This window comes from Rhinopithecus bieti, unplaced genomic scaffold (assembly GCF_001698545.2).
Source record: "Rhinopithecus bieti isolate Rb0 unplaced genomic scaffold, ASM169854v2 scaffold_26226, whole genome shotgun sequence".
Taxonomy (NCBI): Eukaryota; Metazoa; Chordata; class Mammalia; order Primates; family Cercopithecidae; genus Rhinopithecus; species Rhinopithecus bieti.
Window position 1 is genome coordinate 484,887 of NW_016811902.1, and position 16,454 is coordinate 501,340.

Here is a 16,454-nt window from a genome sequence, read left to right on the forward strand (position 1 = left end):
CTCCAGACAGTGGCTTACTCTGTTACCCAAGCTCTGGAGTGAAGTGCCAAAAACATGGCTCACTGCAGTCTTGATCTCCTGGGATTAAGCATCCTCCCGCCTCAGCCTCCCAAGTAGCTGGGGCTACTGATGCACACCACCACGGCCAGCTAGTTTTTCTTTTTTATGTTTTGTAGAGACGGGGTCTCACTTTGTTTCCCAGGCTGGTCTCAAACTCTTGAGTTTAAGCAATCCTCCTGCCTCAGCCTCCCAAAGTGCTGAGATTACAGGCATGAGCCACTGCACCTGGCCTAACATTGCCTTTTAAATATTATAAATGCCTAGTTCTTCAAAATGTTCTTTGAACAAGATTTACCATCTTGCAGGTTCACTCACAAACGAGTTAATAAATCTTTGCTATGTGCTCATCCTATATTTGCATGAAAGTTGTGTTTTTAACTTTCCTAAAATTATATTTCTTGCTATATCCAGAATCCAGTGTTTCTTCCTCCAACATAGCAGCTTTGTGGTACTACATACACCACATAGTCAAGTGTGCCTCATTCTACCTGGCAAATACAGTACACGAGACATAAGAATGCAGACAGCTGGTTATGTGCTAGCAACTGAATGGCACTTGGAGGCATCCCTGTAATTGACCTGACATTTCCAACATTTCTCTTGAAAGCCATCCTATATTCATAATATTGACTTCAAAAGACCACTCTTGGCAGCCGAGACAGCCAACCCAATGAGGAAGGGACTTTGATGGTTTACTGGCATGACCGACACTTCCTCATCCAGATTTGCAGAACACACATTGTTTTGTGAGATAACTGAAATGCTGAGGGAAGTAGACGTTAAGTTCTACCTGAGCTATTTTCTCTCTGGGTGAAACTCAAGACAGCAAGACCAGGACTTAGACTTCATTAGCATCTCACACCAAGTCACAAAATTAACCACTCCAATTCACTCAAAGAAGACAGACAAGAGAGCAAAGAGTTCAATGGATTTGGGGAAAAGGACCTTCATTTTACATACTTACCAGGTCACTGACAACTTTTCACACTTTATTGAGAGAACCATCTGAGCCATTAGCAGGTCATTTGACCTACTCTCTTTAAAACCTCTCTAAGCTCAGAAAACAACACTAATAGCTCCAGGGATAGAAGGTGATCTGAGATTTTAGTCTGACCACTGTCTGCCAGGCAGATTTGCTGGCTATAAGCCCTTCCCAGCAGTTCCAATCTTGCCAGGAGCTTCAAGCTGCCCCTCTGCACATTTTGAAGAACTTCCTTCTGCCCCCAGTGCTCTATATCCGCACTGTGTATTCAGCATCTATTGTGTATGCCAGGAACTGGCTGTGTACTGTGGGATATACTGGGCATGGAGACTCTGCCCTCGAGGATCTTCCTGTCCAGTGGGGAATATCAGACAGATCTAAATACCTATTACAGGGTAGAAAATGACTAGTAATTCACAAACATTAAGATCACACCATGTGCCAGTTAATGTGCACTGAGTATTCAGTGCAGAGCAAGACAGGCTAGTCCTTGTCCTTAGAACGGGTTCAATAAGCATTTGCTGAAAGAGGAAAAATAACAGTTGTTTAGCACCCACCATAGGTCAGACTATGTGCTGGGCATTTTCTCATTTAATTTCCTCCTCACAAGTACTTTCTTTGGTAGGTGATGTTATCCCCCATTTTTAATAGATAAGGAAAGAGGGGCTCAGAGACCATAGGTGACTTTCTCAAGGTCATTACAGTGATGAATAGCAGCAATAGGATTCAAATACAGAACTATCTGACTTGAAAGATCCTGCTCTTTGAACCTCACTACATTTACCATTAGCATTTTATGACAGTACCTTCCTTCTGTGCAGGTGTGACTGACTCATTTCCAAATTGAGAAGCCTCACAGGACACAGGTTGGCAAGCAATAAGGCATCCACTGCTAGTCCAAGATAAGGACTCACAAAGCCGTGACCCCTATAACCCCCAATGTTTGATTGACACTTGATCTATCTCTGGCTGTCCCTTGACGTCCTCTGGCATAAACTGCGTGATCTACTTATCTTCCTTCTGATAGAATGAGAGAATAAAAGGGCAGAAAAGAGGAAATGAAATGTTAAGAGCACAAGCTCTGGTCCCCTCTTTTAGGATTCCTCCAGCAGGAGTGACCCCACACATAGACAGACTAGACAGCCACTACACAGCAAAGCTGAACATCCAACATGGCTTCCACACCCAAAATGGTGTCCTCCCTTCCCCTACCATTTTGCCTTAACTCGAGGAAATTATTTTAAGTCCTTCTCTTTTACTCATTTTGAGGAAAAGAATAATTCAGGGTTTCACAGCTTAACAAAGCCATCAGAATGAAGCCTCAGTTAGTGAGCTAGGGCAGCCCCACCCTGTGTGCCCACCTTCTTGGCATCATTTTCCCCAGTGCACCCTGGCCAGCTCAGGACCACAGCTGTTCCTGCCCCAGTGCACCCTGGGTAGCTCTTGGACATCCTCAGGAACTCAGCTCAGACACCGTCTCCTCCAGAGAGCCTTTCCTTTTTCCAATTTCAACTTTTATTTTAGATTCAGGGAGTACATCTGTAGGTTTGTTCCATGGGTATCATGCATGATGCTGAGGTTTGGGGTATGATAGCACCCATCACCTGAGTACTATGCTTACTACATACCCAGGTAGTAAGCATAGTACCCAATAGTTAGTTTTGCAACCCATCCCTCTCTTTTTCCCTCCCTGTTCTAGTAGTCCCCACTGTCTATCGTTGTCATCTTTGTGTCCATGAGTACCCAATGTTCAGCTCCCACTTATGAGAACATGCAGTACTTGGTTTTCTGTTTCTGCATTAATTAGCTTATGATAATGGCCTCCAGCTGCATCCACGTTGCTACAAAGAACATGATTTTATTCTTTCTATGGCTACATAGTATTCCATGAGGTATATGCACCAGGCTTTCTTTATCCAGTCCATCCTGGATGGACACCTAGATCGATTTCATGTATTTGCTATTGTGAACAGTGCTACAATGGACATATAAGTGCATATGTCTTTCTGGGAGAACAGTTTTTTGTTTTTTGTTTTTGGATATCTACCCAGCAATGGGATTGCTAGGTCAAATGGTAGTTTCAAGTTCTTTGAGAAATATTCAAACTGCTTTCCACGATAGCTGAACTAATTTACATTTCCACCAACAGTGTATAAAGTTTCCCTTCTCTCCACAGTCTGACCAGCATCAGTTGTTTTTTGACTTTTTAGTAATAGCCATTCTGACTGGTGTGAGATGGTATTTTACTATAGTTTTGATTTGCATTTCTCTGAAGATTAGTGATGTGGAACATTTTTTCGTAAACATGTTTGTTGGTCACTTGTATATCTTCTTTTGAGAAGTATCTGTTCATGTCGTTATTAGAAAGTTTTTTTGCTTTTGCTTAAGTTCCTTATAGATTCTGAATATTATACGTCTGTCAGATGTGTGGTTTGTGAATATTTTTCCCATTCTATAGGTTGTCTGATTACTCTGTTGATAGTTCATTTTGTTTTGTTTTTGTTTTGCTGTGCAGAAGATCTTGAGTTTAATTAGGTTCCACTTGTCCATTTTTGTTTTGGTTACAACTGCTTTTGAGGACCTAGTCATAATTTCTTTCTCAAGGCCAATGTTCAAAATGGTGTTTCCTGGGTTTTCTTCTAGAATTCTGATAGTTTGAGGTCTTATTTTAAATCTTTAATTCATCTTGAGTTCATTTTTGCATATGGTGAAAGGTAGGGATCCAGTTTCATTCTTCTGCATATGGCTAGCCAGCTATCCCAGCACCATTTATTGAGTAGGGTGTCCTTTCTCCATTTCTTATTTTTGTAAACTTCATCAAACATCAGATGGCTGTGGGTGTGCAGTTTTATTTCGGGATTCTCTATTTTGTTCCACTGGTCTATGTGTCTGTTTTTGCACCAGTACCACACTGTTTTGTTTACTGTAGCCATATAGTATAGTTTGAAGTAGGGTAATGTAATACCTCTGGCTTTGTTCTTTTTGCTTAGAATTGCTTTAGCTATTCAGGTTCTTTTTTGATTCCACATGAAATTTTGAACAGTATTTTATAATTCTGTAAAAAATGACACTGGTAGTGTCAATGATAAAAAGTCAAACTTTGTAGAATATTTGAAGAGATTTAGTCTGAGCCAAATGTAAAAACCATGACCCATGACACAGCCCCAGGAGGTCCTGAGAACATGTCCCCAAGATGGTGGGTTACAGCTTGATTTTATGCATTTTAGGGGGACAGAAGTTACAGAGACATACATCAGTACATGTAAGGTATATGTTGATTAGGCCTGGAAAGGCATGACGTCTCAAAGCCCAAGGGCTTCCAAGTCATAGGTGGATTTAAAGATTTCCTGATCAGCAATTGGTTGAAAGGGTTAAGCTCTGCCTGAAAAGTTGAAGTCAACAGAAATAAATGTTTGTAGTTAAGATAAGGAGAGTTGCAGAAACCAAGGTTCTGCAACCTATCTGTATTATAGATAGATAGTTATATAGATGAAGCCTGTGGGTAGCAGGCTTCAGAGAGAACAAATGGTAGGTGTCTCTTGTCAGACCCTAAAAGGTGCCAGACTCTTAGTTAAATCTCTCCTGGATCAGGAAAAGACATGAAAAGGGAAAGGAATTTTCTATGGATTGTAGACAAGAGACAGTTTTTCAGGGCCATTTCAAAATGTCTCAAAGATATTTTAGGGGAAAATACTTTGGCTTCTTTCAAGGCTTGTTCTCTGTCATGTGATGCTATACTAGAGTCAGGTTGCAATTTGGTGTCTTATTACTACAGAGTCTGTTTTGTCAGTCACAAGACCTCTGTTTTCATGTTAATGTTGGTCAGCTGTGCCTAAATTCCAAAGGGAGGAGAGTATGATGAGGCATGTTCCACCCAGTCCCCCTTCCCATCATGGCCTGACCTAGTTTTTCAGGTTTACTTTGGAATGCCCTTAACCAAGAGGAGGGTTCCACTCAGTCAATTGGGGGGCTTAGAATTTTATTTTTGGTTTACAGTAGTTTGACAGGAAGGCTGTTGAATCTGTATTGCTTTGGGCAGTATGGCCATTCTAACAATATTGATTCTTCCAATCCATGAGCATGGAATGTTTTTCCATTTGTTTGTGTCATCTATAATTTCTTTCAGCAGGGTTTTATAGTTCTCCTTGTAGAGATGTAGGTATTTTATTTTTGTGTGGCCATTGTAAACGGGATTGTGCTCTTGATTTGTCTCTCAGCCTGAATGTTATTGGTGTATAGAAATACTACTGATTTTTGTACATTGATTTTTGTATCCTGAACCTATACTGAAGTCATTTATCAGTTCTGTGAGCCTTTTGGCAGAGTCTTTATGGTTTTCTAGGTATAGAATCATATTGTCAGCAAAGAAGGATAGTTTGACTTTCTCTTTTCGTATTTGGCTCAGAAAGCCTTTTCTGATCCAGCTCCAGCAGTGTGTGTGTGCAGACACGTGCACAGCCAGCAGCGCCCCTGCCGCAGGCCCCCACACCCCTCACACTGCCCCTGACACAGCTCATGCCTCACTGCACAGTGCCCACGCTTTGCCAGGAAACCACTTGTCTCCATGCTCCATGGCAGGAAGAATTGTATCTGGTCTTTCTATTCCCACCACTGAGTTCAGTCCAGGAACCCGGTAGACTCTTGAAGAAGGAAAGAACAGAGGAAAAAGAAAGCTTTGCCCAGACCTTCCGCCCACTACTTCACCTTCCTGTGCTCACTTCAGGCCTGGAGAAATTCCCAGGGATCAAAGCTGCCACAGGAGAAAAGGGTGAGGCCCGAGGAAAAACAGACTGAAGAGAATGACCGAGAAAGCAAGGAATATCTGAGCAGGTGCCCCAGGGCTCCAGTAACATAGGTCAGAGCCATTGCTTAGGAATATTTGCAGTGCCCAGTGGGGCAGTGAGGATGACTTGACTTCTAGGAATCACTCCACAGATGGCCCCGGGATTGTATGTCATGAGACAGTCTAAGGGGTCTCTGGAACAGCTGCCCCTGACCTGCACGTACTGGGCTCACTCGAGGTTCCATGCCGTAATAGCTGGATGTCTCCCTTCATGCCTAATCCATGACAAGTTAGTGAACTGGTCACTGAAGAAACCATTTAGGCAGATTTCAGAAATATCTGATTGGGCTCTCTTCTGCCGTTGTGCATGAAGAGGAAAAACTAAACAGGACGAGAGCTCTGGGCCACACAGCCTCACCTCCATTTCTGTGGCTAGCCCGACTTGTGAAAGGAAGTGAAAACGTTTAAGCGCTCTTCTGTCAGCATGGTAACCAGGGCTGGATGGAGCTGGGTTCACCATTTTAAAATGCACATTTACCAGGTCATCTGAGTGGTTGCAGCCATGTTATCAAGCTGAACACATGTTGATCTGAGTAGATTAGAAAAATAGTTCCCAGTGTCTGGGGACATAGTGCTTTTAAACAAGTGCTTTGCTTTTCAAAGAATGAGCCATTAAGAAGTTCCTTGTATACATGTAGCCCATGAACCTGAAAAGAAATAAAAGTAAAATCAACACCGAATCAGCAACTCTAAGCAGCAGGCTAGAGAATTTGGCTGTTAGAGATACGGTTATAAAAGATTGCTGTTCAGTTTATCTTTCATTTCCTGCACAGCTAATGATAGAAAGACTCAAAAATCATCTTCACATTGAATTTGCACATTTGAACAAGAGAAAAAACTCATACTTTTCTTCATATTTTATTTCCTTTTCCAAAAGCGATTCAGTTTTTTTTTGGAAATTTAAATTTGCTCTTTCCATTCACGAAAAGAATTCTATTACTCCTGCATTCAATCTGTTCAATCTCAGTTTAGTTTCAAGTTGAGACTTTCATTTCCAGACATGTACAGAGTGGTTGCTATCCCTGTTTTGCTTCTCATTTTCAGGGCACAATTCCTTGGCAAAGCAGTAAGCTACTGAGTAAGTCAAACTCACTACTTGTCACCCTCTAAACACCCTTTATGTATGGAAGACTGAACCTATACAACGTCTTCTGCAACTAAAGTTCAAAATCATAATGAATCAATTGTGCTAAAGCACAGGAATATCTAATTTTAAAAAACTTTTCAAAATGAACACTAAGCCCTTCTCATTTAACTATTTGCCTTGCTTTATAGACTATAAAAACATGTATTAATAGGTATGATAATATCCTCTGTTTTTAGGGTTTTATAAATATTTCAAAGCAGAGAGATTTCTAATAGACAAGCTACTTACACAATTCTGTGCCCCGAAAGGTGTCCCAAACCAAAGAAAACAAGGCAATAACTAATGAAAAAGGGGCCCAGCATTCTTTCTCATCAGAAGCTTGGTGTTCCAGAGCTGAATAAGGATGGGTGGGTAGCCCACAGAGTGTCCTGGTGGCACCAATAATATTCATCTCTGTTGAGAAATCTGGACTTGGCTAAGACCATCTGCCATCACTGCAGCCCAAGGTTACCTTTCATTTGGAAATTATGCTGTCAACTTGGTTTAGAATGTACATGGGCGAGGCATATGCTTCTCCTTGCTGCCCAAGGAGATGCTGGCATGGAAAAAATGTGAAGGTGCCTGATTGAAGCTTGTGTTTATGGACTCTCCTCTTCTCTTCTCCCCTAGTGACTGTGACTGTGGGAGGCAAGCAACACTTGCTCGGACTGTATGACACCGCGGGACAGGTACATTTTTATTATCTTGATTCATTGGAGGGGGGTGGTATAGGGGAGAAAAAGATCCGTTTTCTTAGGCAGATGGGACTCATAGCACAAATATTACCCATTCTGATCATTTGGGGCTAATTTATTGTCTGCCTAAATGACAACCAAAAGCACATTCTCGATATTTTAAAATACTTATAACTACAAAAATCTAAATTGTTACATTATTCAAGGCATTGATAGGTAAATAATGATTCATTCATTGACTGATAACCATCAAAAACCAGAATAACAGATTTGTGACCAAGAGTTTCCATTTCTTTCTGTGGAAACCTATTCCAGATCCAAGATTCATAGATCAATTTCATAAATTTTACTTGCACCCATTTTTTTCAGGTTATTTTCTTTGCCCACCCTTTATTTGAATTGCCTAATGAACAGCGAAAAGGCCCAAAAAGAGATTGGCTGGGGTGAGGGGAAGAGAGAGGGAGAAGATGGATTACGTGTTGGAAGGAAGAAAAGTCAGGATCCTAGACGTTTTCCAAAAGTGAGAGTCAACCCTGAATAACTGGGGGTTGACTCTAAATTCCCTCAGATTCTTGAAATCTTCTCACTTTGTCAGGGCTGTTTCTTCAAGTTGGAGAAACTGGCCCACCAATAACATAAGACAATGGGCTAAAACCCTCAACATTTAATCAGTTGGCACATGCTCTCTTTGGGTGAAAATGGCACTTAATCTGTCTTTCCCAGCGTCCCACACATCGCTACGAAGTTTATCGTGTTCTAATGTTCTAATCTAGTTCGTGGATTGGTGGAGGGAAAGTGGTTAAGGAACTGATGGCTGTAGCCCAATTTCTTGGATAGAGCTTTTGTTACCATATGCCTTGGGTCATTTATTTAGGTCAAAATCAGCGGGTTGTTCAGTCTGTCCACATTCTTACACCTTAAGTCCTTTGGAGTGAACATTTTACCCTGCTATTTCTCAGTGTGAGTTTCCTGGGAATTGTTATTTGCAGTGATGCATTCATCTAGGCCTTTTTTTTCACAATTGTTTTGGATATACATCATTTTGCTCAACTTGAAAGCTCTTCACAATAATATCAATAAATGGAATTCTCTTTGGGGATTTCTGTGAAGATTTGTAAGGACCACTGTATAAATGTATGTGGAACATCAAAGGTTGGTATTGGCCAGGCTAGGGTGCAGAGCCTGGAAAATCTAACACCAGACTCAAAACTTCTAAGAGCATCCAGGGTCCCCTCATTGGCAGATGCCTGTTTTGGTAAGCTACCGCCAGGAACTGGGAGAGAAGCAACCTCTCATGTCAATAGCAAGCCATACGACTAAGAAAGGAGGCACCCCACGTGCTCAAATGAAAAAATCAGTTTGCTTCTCTGATCTAAGATACAAGGGCCTCAGGATAGCTCATGCCCGCAACAGAAAGCATTCCAGCAACAAGGGTACACCACTTTGGAGGCTGAAGTTGCCTGCTCTAATTCAATCACACAATCATTGGTGTGTCCCCATTCATCAGAAACTCACAGCCTGAAAGAGAGAGGAGTTTATACCCTCCTCCCCCATAGTCAAATTGTACTAATACAATCCGGTTTGAAAAGTTCAATACGGCAATGATTATTTCATGACTCTGAAACCTCTCTCTGGTCCCTCTGGCTTCTGAAAAAGTCTCTCTGTCCCCTGCTGCCCAGTCAGTTCTCCCCTCCTCTGCAGCAATCCAACAAGTATTGCCTCCTGTGTGTTAACTGCTCCAAGAACAACCTCCACAGGCTTCTGTTTAATTTTAAATCCAATAAAACTCTTTAAAAGCTCTTGTGTAGTTTAATTATTTTTTCCCACTGTTCTGTCCTTTTAAGAAAAAATTTAAATAACACTAGTATAAGAGTTGAAGCTGTAAGACATTGTAAAAATATCTTTAAACTCCACATCAAAGCAAACAGAATGGCCTCAACATCTGACACAAAAGTGATGAAGACTGATAAAATATAACAAATAGATTATAAGATATTTTTTCAACTAACTCTCACTTGAATGCTTTATATTCAGAGGTAGACAAGACTCAAAAGGAACCATAAAGCATGGGGAAAAGGAATCAGAACGTATCTTAAGGTTCCTTCCAGGCCAAAAATTCTACGATGAGGACTTTTCACATGTAATCTCAGGAAACCCTGATAGAACTGGAGTAACTAGGCAGAAGGACTTGAGGTTTGACCCACGGGAGACCTTTCAGCTGTAGAAGATTGCTGAATAATGGGAATGTGGTACACCACAGGATAACCTGTCATTCATTTTCTAGAACAGGGATTCTCAAACAGGAGTATGTGTCAGAATCACCTGTAGGGCTTGTCAAAACTCAGCTACTGGGCCCCACTCCAAGAATTTCTGCTTCTCCAGGTCTAGGGTGGGACCCAAGAGTTTGCATTTCTTTTTATTATTATTATTTATTTATTTATTTGAGACAGAGTTTCGTTCCCGTCACCCAGGCTGGAGTGCAGTGGCGCAATCTTGGCTCACTGAAACCTCCACCTCCTGAGTTCAAGCAATTATCCTGCCTCAGCCTCCCAAGTAACTGGGATTACAGGCACCTGCCATCACACCCAGCTTTTTTTTGTGTTTTTTTTCTGGAGACAGGGGTTTTACCATGTTGCCCAGGCTGGTCTCAAACTCCCGACCTCAGGTGATCCACCCATCTCAGCCTCCCAAAGTGCTGGGATTACAGATGTGAGCTACTGCATCTGGCCCAAGAGTTTGCATTTCTAACAGGTTTTCTGGCAATGCTCCTGCTGGTCCCTACACCATACTTTGAGAGCCACTCAAAGCGTGGTCCACCAACCTGTGGCATCAACACCACCAGGAAGCACGTTAGAACTGCTGAATCTTAAGGCCTATCCCCAGCCTACTGAATTTGCAAATCCATTTTAAGAAGATCTCCAAATCATTAGAATGCACATTAAATTTTGAGAAGCACTACTCTAAACGTTTCTGGTGGTTGAGGCATTGTTCTGAAAGTTAGGAGGATGCAGTGGAAAATAACCATTACTGAAATGTATTCCTATAATTCTACAATTCAGCTATTAAGACTTTGTAACAAATTTAATTTGGAAACAGTGTCCCAGAAATTCCATTCCCAGTCCTAGGTAGAATAATCTGCCTCTTCTCAGTTCTATTCTAGTAAATGTGCTGGATAGCTAAAGGATGTGTATAATTCAAAAATACTCATTTGGCCAATTACTTACAATGGAAGAGAGATGATTTCAAAACCAATTGATTAATCCCTGAACCACAAAAAGGAAATGTCTCTGAATCCAGCTATAGAGTCCATCTCGCTTGAATAATTAGATTTTTGTGCATGAATAAACCAAGGAGCAATCCTCCACATTTTGTCTTGAACTAACTGAAGCAAATGTGTTCTGAGAGGTAAAGTGATAGGAACTCATTGTCTTAACCCTCAATGTCAGTGCTAAACAAAATCATTTGACCTGCTTTCCCTCAACTTTGAGGCACCTTGTCTGCCTCAGACCTGGCTACAGCCCCATAAGCCATGGCCTGAGACACTCCTGCCCCTCCACAATTCAGGCAAGCATGTGCTAAAGATAGTTTATAATGGGCTGGGTGCAGTGGCTCACGCCTGTAATGCCAGCACTTCGGGAGGCTGAGGTGGATAGATCACAACGTCAGGAGTTCAAGACCAGCCTGGCCAACATGGTGAAACCCCATCTCTACAAAAAATACAAAATTAGCCAGGCATGGTGGAGGGTGCCTGTAATCCCAGCTACTTGGGAGGCTGAGGCAGAAGAATCCCTTGAAGCCAGGAGGCAGAGGTTGCAGTGAGCCGAGACCGCAGCATTGCACTCCAGCCTGGGCAACAAAAGCAAAACCCCATCTCAAAAAAAAAAGAGTGTATGATGAAGTCATTTGCATACACTGTCAACACGTGGTGGCTGCTATTAAACATTAGCTCCCTCCCCCAAACCCTGAAACAAACTAACATTTGGACTTGGAGTGGAGCCCTTTGAAGATAGATTCGTCACAACTCTGTTTAATTCTCTGTTAGGTAGAATTCCAAACATTAGATGAGGCAATGAATTGAGGAATTTTTCTCACGGTGAGTGCATGTAACTCCTCAGATCACACTAGGGAGGAAATAAGGCCAACCAGCCCTGTAAGCCAAATCTATTTAGGTTGTGTCAAGTCATCCTGTATGAGACATGTCCCTAGTAGTGTGTTACTGAATGTTAAAGGGATATCTGGAGCTCAGATCTTTGGCTCAGCTATGAAAGAGTCCCAGAGCTGACTTTCCCATGATGTCCTTGCAGGCCAGTTTGTTTACAATGCATCAGGAGAGACCAACTGGACAGCAGGCTGTTGGTTGGGTTGGGGATGCCACAGCCAGCCCTGGGCATTCACCAGCTGAGGAACTCCAGACTGGGAAAGGGCTCTTTCCCAGGCTACGGCTTGCAGCCACATGGCCTCCCACCTCACTGCAGGTCATTACAGTAGAACCAGCCATAGTACTAAGACAAGGTCTCGCCTCCTTCTCTTGATGCGGCCTCACCTAGAAGGATGATGTGGGCAAAGCCCTACTCGGATTGTGGCCTCTCGGGCAAGACTCCAGGATGGACATATCTCAGAGACAACGCCTGTGAAAATGGTAGTTAGCAGCACTGCCGGGGAGGCATGACCGTCTCCTGGTGTCAGGAGCCAGGTGCAGCCTGGCCAGGCGCCTGGTTCTGTGGAAGGGTGAACCACCAGGTTCCCCACAGAACCAGGAACCATCTGCATGTGGGCAAGCACAGAATGGTGTCTGTCCCTGAGAAACCACAGCCCGCAGTAGCTCAGCCGTCACCAGTGACCACAGAAGTAGAGAAGCAAGGAAGGCCATCAACCGAGCCCCTCACTCGCCCACGTCTAGGTGTCGCACATCTTCCCCAGACCCTGACTTCTGAAGTCCCGCTTTCCCCCAAGGGCTGAGGAAGCACACAACCAGGCAAGGAAGCAAGCACAGCTGGGGTTTACGAACGGCAAACCGGGCTCCACTTGGAAGGAGTGGAGCCTTCCCCTTTGCTATTGGCTGATCCAAGGGGGCCATCTGGAGCACAGGATCTGGCAGCAGCCCTCTATGGAAAGTTTGCCTAAAACCTCAGAACAAATGTTTTCCCTCCATGAGCAACTCCAACTTTCTTGCTCACGTGTATCTTCATGTGGGATTTTCAGGAGTAGGCAATTTGGGATATTAGGGAGAAGTTTGCCCACATAACAGGTGCTTAGTAAAAGTAACGTTAGGACACAATCTTACTTCTCCCCAAATTATGAAAAAGAGAGCTGTAGGAACATTGAGAGTTGCGGTTGGAGTTTGCAAACATTTGGGTCTTATTACTACTCAGTTCAGAAAAAGTTAATTTCTGAATCAGCCCTGGCATCCAATAAGGGTAGGGAAATGCTTCCAGGACCAGCAGCTGTTGTTGATATGGGATGGAGGATGGACTCTTGTACTGGATCATTAAAGTACTTACTATGTTCAAGACAATGTTCTAAGTGGCCTAAAAATATTAATAAATTTTATTCTCATAACAACTCATAAGGCCAGCACTATTAGCCTCATTCTGCAGATAAGGAAAGTGAGGCATGGAGAACTTACCCAAGATCACACCATAGTCACAAACCCGGAGAATTTCTACCCACCACCCATGCTCTTAAGCACCATGCTATGCACCCACCCTATACACGATGCCCATGTTTTTCAAATTCAGCCTGATTTATGGGCGAATATGAAAATGAGACTTGTACCAAAAAATCTGGGATAAACCTCATTAAACCCAAGACTTGCAAGCAGAATTCTATTTCCAATTTAATGTGGGTATGAGGGGGTGGGAGGAGCTCAGTGCAACTCTCTTTGCTGCTCAAAGTGTGGCACCTGGACCCAGTAGCGCTAGCATCACCTGGAAACTTGTTAGAAATGCACATTCTTAGGCTCCATTCCAGTCCTGCTACTGAATAAGAATTTGCACTTTAGACTGGGCAACATAGCAAGACCCTATCTCTACAATTTTTTTTAATTACCCAGGCGTCGTGTGCATACCTGTAGTCCCAGCTACTTGGGAGGCTGAGGAGAGAGGATCACTTGAGCCCAGGAGTTCAAGACTCCAGTGAACTTATGATCAGTGCACTACAGTGTGGGCAGAAAGCGAGACCCAATCTCAAAAACAAAAAAGAAAAAAAAACACAAAATTACATTTTAACAAGGTCCACAGGTGATGCAAATGTATGTGGATTCTAAGAAGTGCTGTCTACAAAATGATTTCACTTACCTGCGTCATGATGCAGCCTATACTATTTAGGACCCAGGTGTTTGGCACATCTGATGCTAACACTTTCTCTGAACTGTTCGTGGTTAATAATCACCCATAGTCACCCCAGAGCCCTGGATCTGCCTTCAAACTGAACATGTTCTTGCCATCAGGGTGAAGTTGGTCTAAAAGCACTCAAAGGCCTACTTTGCCCCCAGATACTTCCCTGCACTCCCCAATCCTAGCCTCTTTGTCTACTTTACCCCCAAAGCTCCATTTGAGCCTCTCTTTTAGATTAAAACCGTGTCTCCTCAAGAAGCAAACAAACCTGTCTTCCATTCTGAATTCCAACATTAGAAAGGGCCTCAAAGACCGACTAAACCACTTATCCACTTCTCATAGCCCCTAACATCATCTCCACATGTTACCCTCGAACCCAGGGCCAAAGCATGCTCCCTTGTGAAAAACATTAAGTCACCAGCTGGCACAAATTCAACTCCCCAGCCCCAGGGGACACTTTCTTTTATTAATCCTGACCCCTGCCGTATTTTATAGCTGCAGCCCAGGGTTAGCCCCAATAGCCCAGGTGTGAGCCTTTTTTTTTTTTTTTTTTTTTTTTTTTTTTTTTTTGAGACAGAGTCTTGCTCTGTCACCCAGGCTGGAGTGCAGTGGCACAATCTCCGCTCACTGCAAGCTTCGCCTCCCAGGTTCACGCCATTCTCCTGCCTCAGCCTCCCGAGTAGCTGAGACTACAGGTGCCCGCCACCACGCCCGGCTAATTTTTTTGTATTTTTAGTAGACACGGGGTTTCACAGTGTTCGCCAGAATGGTGTCGATCTCCTGACCTCGTGATCCACCCGCCTCGGCCTCCCAAAGTGCTGGAATTACAGGCCCGGCTGAGCCTTCTTTAAAACTATTTTTGCCCTGTTGTTCTGGTTACATTACTCCATCTGTCTAGACCTTTGTTTCTTAAACCATAAAACTGGCTCAGGGGAGAGGGAAGAACAGGAACCTGTGGTTCTGAAACTTGAGCTGCATCAGAATCACCTGGAGGGTTTGTTCTAGCACTGACGGTGCAGCCCCTCCCCCAGCGCCCCAGCCTCGGCGGGCTGCGTGGCACCTGGGAATGTGTAGGTCTAACAAGCTCCCAGGTGACGCCAATGCTGCTGGACTGAACAGCATAGTTTGGAAACCACTGCATTAGCTAATCTTTAAGGCCTTTTGGAATGGTATTTTCCCAATTCACTCAGATAAATATTCTACATCATTCCATTTTAAGATTAGCCAGCAGAGTAAAAGAACCTTAACCTGTCTTATTTCCACATAAATCAACTTATTTCATGTATTTTCATTTTCTTTCCCCAATTGAATTGCCAATTCTTACTCCCCTTACATAGTTCATACAGCATCCTTAACAGTGCTATGCATTCAGTAGGCACGAAATTTTTTAAATGGCATGATACAGCAGGACTAAGGTTTCCACAGAAGAGATCCAGAATACAGAGCACAGTGAGCCCAGTGACTGACGCTATCAGAAACGACTCAGCTGGAGGGCCAGGAGGGTAAATGATCAGAAACAGATTTCTCTCACCTGCCCCACCTAGAGTCAACCCAGCAACCCGTGGTCTTCCAACTTTTCCATAATGTAAATAGAAATCCTTTGATAGCCACTGGGTTAAAAAATCAGACAAACATACTCCTTTCCGACTATGCACAACAGTTATTTGTTCCTACCTAATCTAGTTGTGACATTTCTCCTCATGGCGTTTTGCTTTGGTTTTTGGCTTTGAGGTTTTAAATATACAGTGTTGCTGCCATCCAGTGGTAATCTGAAGCAGATGCAGGCCATCAAATAGATACATCCTGTGGTCAAACGTTTTGATTGCTGGGTAACATATGAGTTAAGAAAATGCTTAATCTGTCACTTAAAATTCTGAGCTGCAGAAAATAGTGTGGTTACAATTGAGAGCCAGAGCTGGATTGGGGCTAAATACCCCATCCTGGCATTTATGAACTCTATAACGTTGGCCCGTCATGGAACTTCTCTAAACCTTAACTTCCTCTTCTATGAAATGTGAATGTTGATGGTACCATCCTTCCAGTTCCATCAGGAGGATGCAATAAGAACATACGTAAGAGTCTGAAACAATGTCTGACCTTTAGTAATAAGCCCTCGGGTGCATCCTCCGTTGATGGTGGAGATGATAGTGAAGTACAGCCATGTTCTCAACTCCAGGCCCACCCCAAACCAATTAAGTCAGAACTCCCAGATATGCAGGCCCACTCTCCAAAGATTCTAATTTAGCTGGTTCCTGAGTAGAAAAGGAGGTGGGGCCGGGAGTTGATTAGCAGAGCATCAGGAGGGTTTAAAGGCTCCCCAAGTGATTCTAATGAAAGTCACTGCAGTAAATGGTCCGCAGAAATGCCGTGTGTTCATTTGCAGGTCACTGTAGACGTCATTTCTTCCAGTCCG

At 43.1% G+C, this 16,454-nt stretch overlaps 1 protein-coding gene across 1 annotated transcript in view; it reads left to right on the forward strand.

Moving 5' to 3' along the window:
- The window catches only part of RHOJ (ras homolog family member J), a 105,236-nt gene that overhangs the window by 72,843 nt on the left and 15,939 nt on the right, over window positions 1-16,454 (forward strand). Inside the window, exon 2 of the mRNA XM_017895360.1 lies at window positions 7,642-7,700. Coding sequence (XP_017750849.1) covers window positions 7,642-7,700 — 59 coding nt within the window. The remainder of the gene's footprint in view (window positions 1-7,641; window positions 7,701-16,454) is intronic.